The sequence below is a fragment of the Excalfactoria chinensis genome, chromosome 4 (assembly GCF_039878825.1).
Source record: "Excalfactoria chinensis isolate bCotChi1 chromosome 4, bCotChi1.hap2, whole genome shotgun sequence".
Lineage (NCBI taxonomy): Eukaryota > Metazoa > Chordata > Aves > Galliformes > Phasianidae > Excalfactoria > Excalfactoria chinensis.
Window position 1 is genome coordinate 32,690,698 of NC_092828.1, and position 13,552 is coordinate 32,704,249.

General features: G+C 42.6%; 1 protein-coding gene across 2 annotated transcripts; it reads right to left on the reverse strand.

Annotated features, from left to right (window-relative positions):
- Positions 1-3,625: 3,625 nt before the first annotated feature.
- On the reverse strand, positions 3,626-9,138 carry TIFA (TRAF interacting protein with forkhead associated domain). Of its 2 annotated transcripts, XM_072335390.1 has the most exons (3): positions 8,989-9,138; positions 8,606-8,767; positions 3,876-5,057 (listed from the first exon to the last, which is right to left on the reverse strand). In XM_072335390.1, the coding sequence occupies exon 3, from the start codon at positions 5,042-5,044 to the stop codon at positions 4,481-4,483; it is 564 nt and encodes a 187-aa protein (XP_072191491.1). In that variant the 5' UTR covers positions 5,045-5,057; positions 8,606-8,767; positions 8,989-9,138; the 3' UTR covers positions 3,876-4,480. The 2 variants fall into 2 exon arrangements, with proteins under 2 accessions (XP_072191492.1, XP_072191491.1); XM_072335391.1 differs by lacking the exons at positions 8,606-8,767; positions 8,989-9,138 and adding an exon at positions 8,389-8,449 and having other exon boundaries at positions 3,626-5,057.
- Between the last annotated feature and the right edge of the window lie 4,414 nt (positions 9,139-13,552).

Consider the following 13,552-nt stretch of genomic DNA (forward strand, 5'->3'; position numbering starts at 1 on the left):
CAGTCAATTTAAAGGAAGGTTCAGTCTTGTTGCTCTGAAGTGATGAGTTAGTTGATGGCCAATTAAATCATTTGTGAAGTATTGTGAGAATCATTTCAAATTGAGGGTTCAGACTTTGGAGAGAGTGTATGCTGAGAACACTGATTTATCTAACTGCCTTTTCTAAAGGAAAATGATCATTTTCTCTATTTTTCTTTTACTTCACACCATCTTCTAAATGGAAACAGACCCTGGCCGCTGTATTGTGAAAGCTGTCATAGGCAATCAGAGTACATCTTGCTAATGAAAGCAAATTTTATCAACTTCTACGAACTGTCAGCATGTGTATTATGAAAATGGATCCTAAGTATTTCTTATCCATTAATCTAGAAAAAATAATAGTCACCTATTTTTCTGGATGTGTATCATATTCAAAAGCAGCCGATTTTTGGACTTTTCTTATACAGTGCTGTTGTGCAATTGAATGGCTGGCTACATTCCCATTACATTTCTTGATCTTTATAGTGAGGTAACTAGAAATCATTCCTCGTCTATCAAGCGTAGCTACTTGTCTCTTATGTTTTTTCATCTTGTATGTTATCATGGTGTACTCCCACAGAATGGTACATGCATGGCAATCGCTTTAATAGGTTGTGAAGCTGTTGACTTTAGCATATTAATAAAGCATGTCTAATAATATTTGATTTAAAAGTGAACATTAAATCTGCTCTTAGGTTATATGCAATCATTCAAAGTAACCCAGCCATTTCCTAAACTGTGCAGCTGAATCTCCTTCACTACGCATTTATCTGAAGGAGTTTGGCTAAACGTAATGACAGGGAGGTTTGAAAGTTCATTGAAACAACAGCTTGAAAATTTGGGCTGTATCACAGAGAGTGGAAATTGCCATAGAAACATACCAAGATGTGGAAAAAGAGAAATCGCTCTGCCAGAATGCAGTCTCATTGTGCCTGCCTGGCTTTGTTTTTATGTAAGTCACCTTCGTTTTAGATGTGAAATTATATTTAAGAATAGCTAGATGTGAAGGTGTCCCTAAGGTCTTGAGATTTCTTGAAAGGTGTCTGTATTTATTGGGACCCTACTGATATTTTCTTTAGTTAGCGGGCATGTGTTAGTAGGTAGTGCATGGCGGAGGTATTCATCAGGTGTGCGTGTGTCTGGAGCACAGCTCATCCTTTCCAGTATTTTTTTTTTAGTTGACTGCTACTACAGAATCAAGGTGTGGAATTTATCCACAGGACCGATTTTTGTGCTTGTTTTCTGGAAATCGATGATGTTCTTAATGCTTTGGGGGAATCATAGTAGAATGGAGCCTTGTCATTGCTTTCCTGGGATCATCTGTGCTGTGAGGGACTGCTGGTTTTTGTCACCGTAGCTTAAGAAGAAGGTACCTGGGTAATGGTTCCTCTAATTTTCACTTTTAAGATGAGCATCTTTATATTTTACAGGTGTGTAAGTATTAAATTTGAGATTCTTTTTGGTGGTGATACAAATTTAGAATGGTTCCCTTGGAGGCCGCTCAAGGTACGTACCAGAGGACCATAAAGCCAGTTATTGACATTTTCACAACTGCTGTTACATGCCTGGTCTACAGGCCTTTGAATTCCATGGGAACATTTCCAGTGAGCTTTTAATTGGACCTAAAGGGCTTTCAGCAGCGGCCAAGTCAGTAAAACAGTGTAGTTTCTCATGAGACAAAGCAAGCTACAGGAAAGTAAGTGCTAAAACCTCGGTACCTGTGCATCTAGTCTCATTGCTCACACATGGTAATGTACTTGCTTTTTGTATTATCGCATGAAGAAGGTTTGGAAAATATTATTCATTTTCCATTCCTCAGGTCAGTATTTTTTGCTGGTGTGCTATGGACTGTGCCACACCAGACCTATGGCTAGACACAGAGCCCCTCTGTTCAGCCTGGGTGCAAAACCTTCTGAGTTGCAGCGCTGGAACTCTGCAGAACAGACAAGAGATGTTCCTGAGGGTCAGCAGGTGACAAACACTTCTGTCTGTATATTGCACCTGAAGAGTTATGATTGGGGTTGCCTCTTCTGTTTATTCATTCATTTTCTGTGGGTAACAGCAGAGAAGGTGTAAGCAGTAAATACAATCAGTGCTGTAGGCTGATGTCCTGTGTGACAGGGTCAATGTATAGGAACTGTGTAGCGCTGTTTAGCAGTAGTATTAGCAACCTGGTTTTGAAGACCCAAGCAGTACAAAACAAGAACTTGCATGTCACCATGCAACCATTTAAAAGCATTCATAAGAACAAAGCTGCTCCTTGGGAACGCAGAACACTCCCTCTTCCCTCAGACACTTGCCAAATTGGTGAACTTAAGAAATCTCACGCGTTTTATGTGAGAGGTTGATTCCACATAAAAGCTATTAAATGTAAGAGCTTCTTACAGAATGTATTTTCGTCTTGTTCTTTTTCCAAACAGTTTTCATTTGTAGGCTATTTGCCACTATCTCTAATTAGTAGGAAGACTCATGTCAAAAGCACATGGAAGCCAAGAAGCTGGTGGCTCCTGAAATCTGCAGCCAGTAGCACCAGGTCTGATGACCTGGTGACGCCTGCTAGGTTGGTTTTGTTAGGCTGAGGGGGGCCAGGCAACGGATAGAGGCATTGGTGCTGGGAGGTGTCAGCTGAATTTTGCATTGCACATTCAACCTAAAGACTGCTAGAGGTGAGTATTAAAGGCTAGTTCAACAGGTAGAAAGTTTGCCAACAGGGCGTTTGTTGGCAAGGATGAAACAGACAAATTCTATGAAAACTTGAGTTTGGTCTCATTGCCTTTCCCACAAACTTCTCTCACTCATGATTGTTTCCACTAATCTTGGATTATGTTGTGGTTTTCTTGTATTGTAGTGATTAATGTTGAAATTCATCCCTAGTGTTTGGGAAGTTAAAAGAACAGTTGACAGCCCATTAAATGTAAGCCTGACCCCTAGGACTCCTCAGACAGATAAGTGTGGGGACATGAGCAGAGGTTTACTCTGTACTGGGTTACAGAGCTTAGAGGTTGGAAGGTAGTTTGAAGCGTGCATGGCTGGAGTGTGTTCTGCTGAACATTTAGGATAATTTAGTTATTCTGTAGATGTTAATGCTTGAGGGTAAGATAGATAACTCTTAAAAGTGTTTTGTTCTGAGCCCTTCCAGTGTGTCTTTCAAGCAGTCTAAGACACTTGACTAAACTGAAGTGCTAATTAACAAAAACTTAACTATAACAATATGACAAAAACTCAACTGACAATAAAGTAGTAAGAGAGTAAAGTAGGTGGGCCACGGGGAGAGGGAGGATTGTGTGCCCCCAGTGGCGCAGTGGTTTAAGCTGCTGCCTGCAGCACTGGAGGGCCCGGGTTCGAATCCCCCCTGTGGTGCAGGGGTAGAAGTGCCACTTCACTACACAGAGGGCTCGAAACCCGGGAGTTGGACTCGATGATCTCTAAGGTCCCTTCCAACTCGCACGATACTATGATACTATGATAGGGAGAAAACTTGCTGAAAGCATTTTAGTTAACTCTTGGAACAGCATCACTTTTAGAACATTGGGAGTGGATTGTCCTGGACGTCATTTTATTCACATGAACCTTCTTACTTTATAGCTGTAGAAGACAACAAATCTTTACTGAGCAACCAAATGCTTTATTACAAAATCTAGGTGGATCTTTACATAATGTTGTATGTTTATTTACATTCACAAACAAAAGCAGCTTGCTTGCAAAAAACAAAACAAAACAAAAAAACCTTATTTTTCATCTATTTAAAACTGTTAGAAAAATCTCTGCAAAGTTAGTAAAAACATTAACTTAAAAATGCTATGCTTACAAAGTGCTTCTAAGCTGCAAAATCTGGGAAGTTGCAACCTAGGCTTGAAAATACTGTTCAGAATTTAATGTTAAAAGTAAAACTCAAAGTATTACAAATGCAGTGAGACATGACACCCCTCCTTAGCTAGCCAGTACTGAGGCTAGGACATTGTTCTGCTTGCATAAAATATGAACGCCTGCTAAATAGACCTTCTAGGCATGTCACAGTTTTGAATTGAATACGCTGCCATGGACTTAAGTGGTCCTTTAATGTCTCTCACATGTTTATGTAATGAACAGAGAGCACTATGCCCTGATAAACACAGTGTCAGACATGCTGTTTCTGTTCAACAAAGTAATGTCCCGGTATGAGAAGTTAGAAAAATTTTTGGCTCAAAGCTTGTCTAGCAGCACTCATCTGAGAGTAATAAGCCAGTTGACAGCATTTGCCCTCTTGCTGCCTTAATCTTCCTCCTAGTGTATATATGTCAAACCATCTCTTCCAGTAATTGGATTGAGACACGTGGTATGGCTGTATGGGAAACGGTGAGCAGAGGGACTGATGTATAGCAGTGAGATCCATTAGAAACAGTGGGTTGAGATGATCGCCTTCAGCTCTTGAAGTTGTGCAGGCTTCACGTGCTCAAAAACTCATCCAGCCTCCTCCATGCTGCTAGCATGACTCATTTTCATCAATCTCTGTGGGGCTTCTGCCTTGGGAAGAAGACAAGGAAGGGAAAATGCCTTTCTCAGGTATGGGTTGCAGCGATGGCGGGCTCCTTTCTTGTAAGATCGGCACTTTAGTCAAGTGTAAGTGAGTCTCGAAATAATCCATGGCCTCCCCTTCTTGAATCTCTGCTAAAATCTGGTAGTCTCCAAAACAAATGATGCACTTCCATGGCAGATCAATTTTGTTTAAGTAACCCAGTTCTGTTTTGTCTACGGTCAGCTTTGTTTTCTTGCTCATGTTCTTTATCTCAAAACAAAATTCCGAGCTGTTAAGTTTTCTGTAGAACTGCAGTGAAAACTGAATCCGAGAAACACGAGTATCCACTAAGTTATAATGGCAGACATTAGAATCACGGCCAAACTTGGCTGTTTCATCTGCCCTGACCTGTTCTCGCTTACAGAAATTCAAGCAACGAAACATCATCTTGTCTTGTTGGCAGGGATGGTAAAACGTCATGTGGAGGCATGTTGCTTTTTCTTCGGTTTCATCTTCTTCAAAGGAGGTCATGATGAAATGAGTCCTCAAAAATACAAGAAAATGTAAAGTCGCATTATTTAGGGGCTGTATGTAATTCCTAGCAAATAGGCTGACAGCAAATCTAAGTAAAACACTGGAACAGAGAAGTGGGAGCTGAACACACCCAATCCATGATAACCATCATTTCCTGACACTCTGCTGAAGTCTTGGTAGGGGATCAAGTGACAGATTGCTCTGTGCTAACCCCTTCCCAGCAGTTAATCTCCCGTCTGCTGCTGTGGATGTGTAGTGTGTCAGAACTCTGAAGAGCACACGTGACTGTAAATTGCCTACAACTGGTTCATCATGAGGGCCTCGCAGGTAGGATTATCTCTGGAAAACATATGGTGCTTTACAGTGACAGTAAGACTGGCTCTACGGGCTTACAAAGGAGTGATAGTAGCACAACCTGTGCCTCTGTGCACTGTTTGACAGCGTATTCCTTTGACTAGACATCAGCCAACTTGTATAAATGCCATCTGACTGTAAGCACTGATATTTCAAATGTGAATAAAGTAGTATTTTCTCTCTCTAAAGAGAGTCTTATGAAACCAAATACAATGATTTGATGTGGCAGTTTGTAAAATGAATGCAAAAGCTGGAATGTCAGAGACCCAGGGGAAGAACTGTCACCCAGAATTTCCCCATAGCCTGCTGGAAAGTCCCAGCTCTCTGCAGAAGCACCAAACTAGGTGCCAAAACAAATAAGCTTTACTGGGTTTTTTTGTTTTGTTTTGTTTTGTTTTTTAAAAAGCTTTAGAAATGCAGCACAGAGTTACTTGCTTATGAACTACATTCTGTTTAAAAACCTGAGTAACAGCAGTGCATCCAAATATAAATCTGTGAAGTGTTTCAGGAACCATTGGAGTCTGGTCCTTTATAAGTGCAAGCCCAGTATTTTCCTGCACTGAAACTTAGTCTGGAGAAGGAAAAGACTGTGTACTTAAAGTGGGAACCTAAGAATGAGCTTTGTTGCTAGCCAGATAAATGTTATTAAACAGTGTTATTTGTAAGCTGCCATTTAACTTCAAATATACAGTGCATATGCTCTGTGTTTCTCCTAGATCTCGAAGCTGTTTCACCAGCTCTGTTCCCTGAATCACGCTGGATAAGTCTTATGATGTAAGCTGTTGTTTTATGGGCAGTTGAATCATCACTGCTTATTCTGACTGCTTGTTTGTAAGGGTATATTATACCACTGTAAATAAGTTCCGAGCACAATTCGTGGTTTATCAGCATGTCCCTGTCTACTGGAACCACTTCCTTCCCTGACCTTTAGCACAATAACAGCAGCAGTTCTAACACAGAAATGTAGCAACCACAGCTTGCTTAGCTAAGTAGGCTACAAAAGTGATTCTACCACTTGGTAGATTCTTGGTAGACCACTTGATGGTTGGAGAAATTTCAAGCAGGTCTCAAAGCTCACTTGAAAACCAACTTGAGATTATGATCCATGCTTTTGACAAAGGTATAAAGATGCTGTGATGGCAGGTTATTCCTTTGTCATCTGTGAGATATGCTTCCACGGCATCTGCATCCATCCCTTGTTCCAGCAGTATGCCTCAGCCCCAGGGAACTGGCCACAGCTCCGTGTGCAGGAGTGAACTGTTGCTTTCTGTGCTCATGTTCTGCCCTTGGCACTGTTTCAGTCCAATAAGAGGATGTGAAATGTTACACAAGGTCAGCTTCGGCTAAAGGGAAAACTAAAGGCTTTGGGGAAACCACATCATTTCATTGAGTTCACAAGTCAGTCTACAGAATCAGTTCTCTGTCTTAAGTTCTGGGCTGTTTGGTGCCGAATTACTGCTAAAGGACTGTATTAGATTGTATGACATGGCTGAAAGATTTTAAAGAATACAGTTTAGAGAAGGAAACTTCTTACAGTTAAAAGCAAAGATTTCTCCGGCAACTGTAAGGTAGCCCTCTGTAGTGCTGTTGTCTGTACCTTCATTTGAGTCAATCAAGATTTTCCCTCTTTCCTTATCTCCTTCAGTGTACACCGCTATCCCCATTTTAAGAGCCAGAAGAGTGATGCTAAGAATTAAGAACACAAATGCTTAACTTTAGAAACCATAGCATTCCAACTTGAGTGTTTCAACTGGTTGTTCAAGAGCGATAGCCCTACTGTCAAGCTGGAGTTCAGAGCACACTGCCTGTTTACTTCTGCAAATTAGAACATAAAGTTTCAGCCTGAATACTAAGGAAAAAAAGGTACATCTATTTTGTTTTTTTACCTTTTGTTTTAAATAACCACCAACATCAGGTACTTAAGCATGTCTACCCTTTCTGCCTCCAGAAATGCAGGCTGCAGTCACTAGCAAATCTTCTACCAGCAGTAAGGGACAAGGCAGGAGGCGGGCGGGCAGCAGGTTGCTATACAGCCTCTACTCATCCCTGGACAGGTTTGTCCTGTGTGGTTGGTGTCTTAGGTGCCTAACACAGACAATAGTCCATTATCACCAAACTAACATGTATTGCACAGGTGTGTACAGAGAGCAACCAGCTTCCAGGCAGGTGTACCTCTGGGAGCTCGTAACTTTGGGATGCTCAATATCTTCATCTGCAGCCTTAGTCTTGTTAGTCTATGGTATTTGCTGTATTTACAAGGGAACACACTGAAAGTGCTGCTCACTCTCAGTCCCACACGTGCACAGAGTGCCTGTGGGGCAGCACAGATCCTGCTCAGACTTCCAACCACCAGACAGAGCTGTTGTGAGGAGAGCCACATCCCAAAGTTTAGATGCAATGCAGCCACCTATGCCACAAGACACTGAAGGAAACCCAAGCTGAATCTATCGTCTATTGCATCCGCAGAGCTGCATGTCAGCGGTTACAGGCGGAAACCACGTTGGCCTTCGTTAATTCCCTCTGAGGCAGGAGGGGCGTTCCACTTTCACCACTGCTTGAGGCTGTGACCCCTCCACACCTACTGGGCTGAGGGTACCCCTGGCTTGAAGTGGCAGCACAGCCACCCCTAAGTGGGCAGCACAGGGGCAGGGAGGGGAGAGGCCTGGGGTGGAGCTGCTCTGCAGGAAAGTACTGGGATTGTTTTTCCTAAAAGCATAGGGAGCTCAGCTTTGCCTGGGGTCATCTAACGTCCCCAAACCAGCAGACATGCTGCTGACCAGGCTTTGCAGGTTTGGCTTTTGGAAAAATTCAAATAGTCTCAGTTTCGTAACCCTCCCCACCAAATAAACACTTGGAAGGGTGAAAACATTTAGTAACTACGAGGCATGTTTTCATCATAACTGGTAACATTTTAAAATGAAGCATTTACAAGCATTTTGTTATTTTCTTATGCTTTAAGCAATGCCTTTAGGAAAGACAGCACTCACCACTCCCGGGCTGCTGAGCCTGGCTGAGCAGAAAATACCTTTTTGCTAGAAGTGCGTGGCAGTGCTGCTGGCTGACAGGAAAAGTGAGCCCTTCCCTCCCTCCTTCCTTGTTTTCCCTACTAAGCAAGGTTACTCCCACATCCGGAACTGGGGGCAGCACCCATAGCAAAAGGGTTTGAGCTGTTCTTAATCCCATGCAGCTCTGGGTCCCTCTTACCTTTGTATGTGAAGTCCTGTGGCCCAAAGGTGTTGTTCTCCGCTGAGTACCAAGGCCAGGTGGGATGAGGCTCTGGGCAGCCTGATCTGGCAGGTGGCGGCTCTGCCCGTGGCAGGGGTTGGAATTGGGTGATCTTTAATGTCCTCTCCAGCCTAAGCCATTCTATAAGTACAGTGATCTTCAGCTCAAATGAACTGTTTGATTTTCAGTTTCCTTTATTTACCCAGTAAACAGGTAAATCACCTACAGCTTGATAAGTTATTTAGCAACAGCCCTCCCACTATGGCTTTTATCTGCACTCAGTGTCTCTGCTGCACGTCCCCTGCTGTCACTCAGCTGGCTTTGAGAGCAGAGAAGCAGAGGTCCCACCACCACTCACTTACCAAGTGCTGGGCTGCTGCAGGCTGGCTGTGCACACTGTGGCTCACTGCCGTCTGGAAAGCCTGCGGTTGTGCAATGCTGCCTGTGCTGCTTCTTGTAACCTCTGCCAGCCCCTCATTTCCGCATACAGCCTGTTTACAAGAGCACGGCACAGTGAGAGCTTCCCCCGTGAGGTTATTTTACTGTCTAGAGCGATTGAGGTAAGTCCATGCTCTTCCTACTTATTTTTGCCTAGAAGTAGTTAACTACTTCTTTCCTGGTAGTTTATGAACTTAATACTATGCTACATGACTTCATCTAGGTGCTGGCTGGGGTTGGGTTTTCTGCTCTTCTCTTCTCTAAGCCTCGCACTGGCTGAAATGCTGCCAACTTCAACAAAATGACCTCAGCCTTCCCCTAGGAGTGAAAAATCCCCAGCACTTTCTGCAAAAATAGCTGCTCGGTTTACCAGAGTTCATTGCTACATTGCGTTAACTATTTTTTTTTCTCCCCTCCAATTGAAATTCCTTTAGTTAAAAGCAAAACTGCAAGTAGTTGCGCAGCCAGGCAGCGTGGTGTGGTAGGACAAGGGCCAACCCTTCTGCTTTGTGATGCCCACGCAATCGACTTCTCCTTTGGGTTTTCCCAGAACCTCTGCAGCTTTCCCCAGAAATGTTTTCCTTTCTGGAGGATGAACGTGAGGTTTGACCATACAAGGACAATGTTGGAGGTAGAAGTGATTTGGAGCTGTCCTCTCATGGCAGCCTGATTTTCCAGGCTTTCATTACCTTTCCAGTCATAAGGGAGGAGGACTTACTGAAAAGCTCTGTTCATTATAGTATAATGGTTCCTGCTTCCGTGCAACCAGCATGACTTCTCTCTGTTGCTTCCAGTTAGCAGACCTATCTGCCTGGGCTAATTATGTGTAATGACTTTACTACAGGAGGCTGTAATACAGAGGTGCATTGGGATGGCTTGACGTGTTGTTTTTCTATAGCTTTGGTCTGATCCCTGAGGTTTCAAGTAAATCCACATCCCAAACAAGCAAACTGGAAAAAATAAAATAAAATAGTAGGAACTCTTGCATTGCTTTTAGTCATTATCAGTCTGGGAGAAGCTGAGGGTTACTAAAAGCAAATATATCTCCTTGTATTTTCATAGATTCATCATCAATCAGAATCATTAAGGTTAGAAAAGATCTCTCAAATTACTTCATCCACCTACTGCCAATATTTCCCCGCTAACCCATGTCCCGCAGTACCACATCTCCACGGTACTTGAACACCTCCAGGGTTGGTGTGACTCCACCACATCCCTGAGAAGCCAGTGCTAATGCCCAAACACTCTTTCTGAGATGGAATTTTAGGGCAGTTCATATTTGTGTGTTGTGAGTTGGTGAGTGACAGGGACTCCATTTACCTACCTGTTCCTACTAGCTCCTCCTGAGTGACTAAACAGGAAACCTCCCTCCACAACAAGCTTTGAGAAACTTCAGCGGAGTATCCCTACGTGGAGGACTGCTTCTTTCCTTTGGTTGCTCTGGCAAACTGTGCAGGTGGCATGTTTGTTATTGATGGCCCTGAGGTGCAGGCGGGGGGTACATGTGCGGGCGCATCGGTGCTGGGGGAGATAAAATCACCGCGATGCCCAGCACAGGGATGTAGGGCGCCCGGTAGGTGGCAATGTTTGACCAGACACCGGGAAATGGCGTTTTCTTATTGCAAGAGCTGTCGGGGCACCTGTAGTTAATGGTAGTATTTCAGTGGTAGCTTCCAGGAGTTCGTTTGGGGAAGGTGTGACAGAAGAAGTAACAACCTGCAGCGGGATTCTGCAATTAATTGTTGTGACTTTACAGCAGCTGAGTGCCTCGTGTTCAACGAGAAGAGGGACAGTTTCTCCTGAAAGGCTTATTTATTTGTGAGCTCCTTCTTCCAAGTATAAAGCAGGACATTCAGCTGGAGCTCACTGTGAGACCAGATGTGCACTTGAAAGAGAGGCTTTCACTGACACTTTAGATACCATTTCCAAGAACCACGAGGTGGTGAGGAGATATTCCAGTAGGAAAAAGGAATGCAGTTCCCTCCATATTTTATTTACTACATTTCTCCTTTACTTGGGAAAAAAAGAACTCTGTCATTGCCCATCTAATTTGATCTGAATAAAGCCCCACTGAGGGATTCCATTCCAAGAGGACTAGGTGAGCTTTACTTACACTGCTCCCCCTGTTTTGTCATCTTCTGCCTCTTCTTGCTCCATGGTTTGTCCTTGATCTTTCTGCCAACCACATCTTGTTCTAACCCTTCTAGCTTCTTTCATGCCTCTCCTCTGTCTCAATTTCTTTTCCATCCTCCTGCATCTCTTGCTGTCTGTGAAGACATTCTTTACTCCTTGAAACCCCTTCTTCTTAATTAATGTGTCTCCGGAGGACAGTTTGAGCAGCTACAAGAGGGACACTACTGTAACTCCAGTTTTTATGGGACAAGAAGTAGAGTAAGGGATTTTGACACCATAGAACAAGTGTTTGCTTCTTGCTCAAAATCAAATCTGTAATCCCTAATGTGGGGGGAAAAGAAATGTTAGCTCTTCACTTTGTCTTTTCTTAAGTTGGAACAAAGGCTGGGGATTTAAGTGTGTTGGAGCATCACATTTTTCAGAGTAGCGTCTTAATACATCTCAGTAGAATTGGAAATGAAAAATCATTTGTGTAACAGAAGCACGTTGGGGATGAGGATTCAGTGCACAGCTGCTGATTGTAGCTGTGCTCATTCCTCATAGCTCTTCAGTAAAAGAGTCCCCTATATTTTCTAAAAATAGTTAGAAAGCGGTGGGGCTTTTTTGTTCACAAACTCTATCACAGTTCTTTGTTCACCAGTAACTGGGATTCCAGTTTTCAATATTATTTTTTTTTGTGGTCATTTCCCTTCTTTTGTACATGGAGGTGATTTACTGCTTGAAGTTTTGATCCCATAGTTATAAGTCACTACTCTTTCAGCTGGCATATTCATCTTCTCATACTTGTGATTTTGTGGAACCTTATTTGGACTAAGAAGGTAAAATACATGGCATACAGCTAAAACTTTTCCTTCTGTAATTGTTCCGAGAAGGCTGCAATCCGTGTGTGATTCTGATGTTTTAACCCCTCCTTACATATCACCTCGACACTCGTCATGATAGCTGTTTTTGACCTTGTCAGATTCTCAAGCTAAGTGCAGTCAGTCCTTAAAAAGGCTTACTGAAGAGACGTCTGTGCTGCTGTAGGTAGCGCAGCACACAGCATGACGCTCTGGCTTATCTTTGTGCAATAGAGGGCATGCCAGGAAGGGGAAGCCCATCTTTCATATCAAATCCCAAACTGAAGAGCTAAGCAAGAGAACACTTGGTGCACTGTAATCATCAAGTGATGAATTCTTAGACTTCATAATCCCACTGACAACTCTAGCTGTTAAGAGACATAACTTGCTGCAAGAACTGAAATAATAATATAGGTCTCCTATAAAAAAATGAGCCAAGGAAAGAATGTTCTTTCTTCATTATAACCCTTGCATTTCAGCTTAATGTTCTCTTTGCTGTTTCCTCTTCTAGATTAGAACTAAACTGTGGAAACTACCTAAAGCTGGGCTTTCTCGAAATATCCATACATCAACTCTAATCAAAGGCATTGCAATACAGTTTGTGTAGTGGGAAGTATCTTAGACACCCTATTGGGAATTTATAAGATTCTAACAATGATAAAATGTATTTTCTGCATTAAGTAGTCTGTTTTCATTAGTGCTGAAACAAATCTATTGGTGCATAAAAGCTGTGACAATTGAGCTAGACTCCAGTGAAGTGATTTCACTGAAAGCAGAAGCTTCATTACTTCCTCCCATATGGCACCTATGCTTTCCTCTGCATTCACAGCAAGAGTGGTATGGTGTTGTGTCCTGGGTACACAGTGACGCTTCTAAATTTGTTGGATGTCAATGTTTTAGATGATACTGTTTTGATAGCAAGGAGTTAAAATATTACTTTCACTGGGGCTGAGGTTTTACCATGGAGTCTGGATCTACTCACTCTACCTGATTGCATGCTGTTTCAATGGTAGATGATAGGCATTATGCACGATGCAGGCTAAATGTAACCATCCTTTCCAGCTCTCTTTAAAAGCAGTAATTTAATATAGAAAGTTATCTTGAAGAGTTAAGGATAAACAATAAAATAAACTGCCTTTTGCTGATACATGGCAGGAACAGTAGTTTAGTGTTTTACGTTTTTCCTTTGAATTGGATAGATGTTAAAGATTCCGTATTCTGGACTGTGTGGTAAGAAATATACTATTGCATTATCACACTTTATAGTATTCAAGGGCACCCAATCATAAGAAATGCAGCCTGTCTTGAAGGTAAATGACCTCTTTCTTTTTCTTTAAAGATATGCATGATCCTGTCCAGACTTGCTCTGCTTATGATGTCTTTGTGTTGAGGAGTTCACTGGCTCAGTGCAACACTGCGCTACATTCCTCTGATGTCAGCTGTAATTGTAGTTTCTGGTCAATCAGTGTGGCACTGTGGCATTGCTCCTTCATCTTCCATCTCCTTCCCTTTCTGG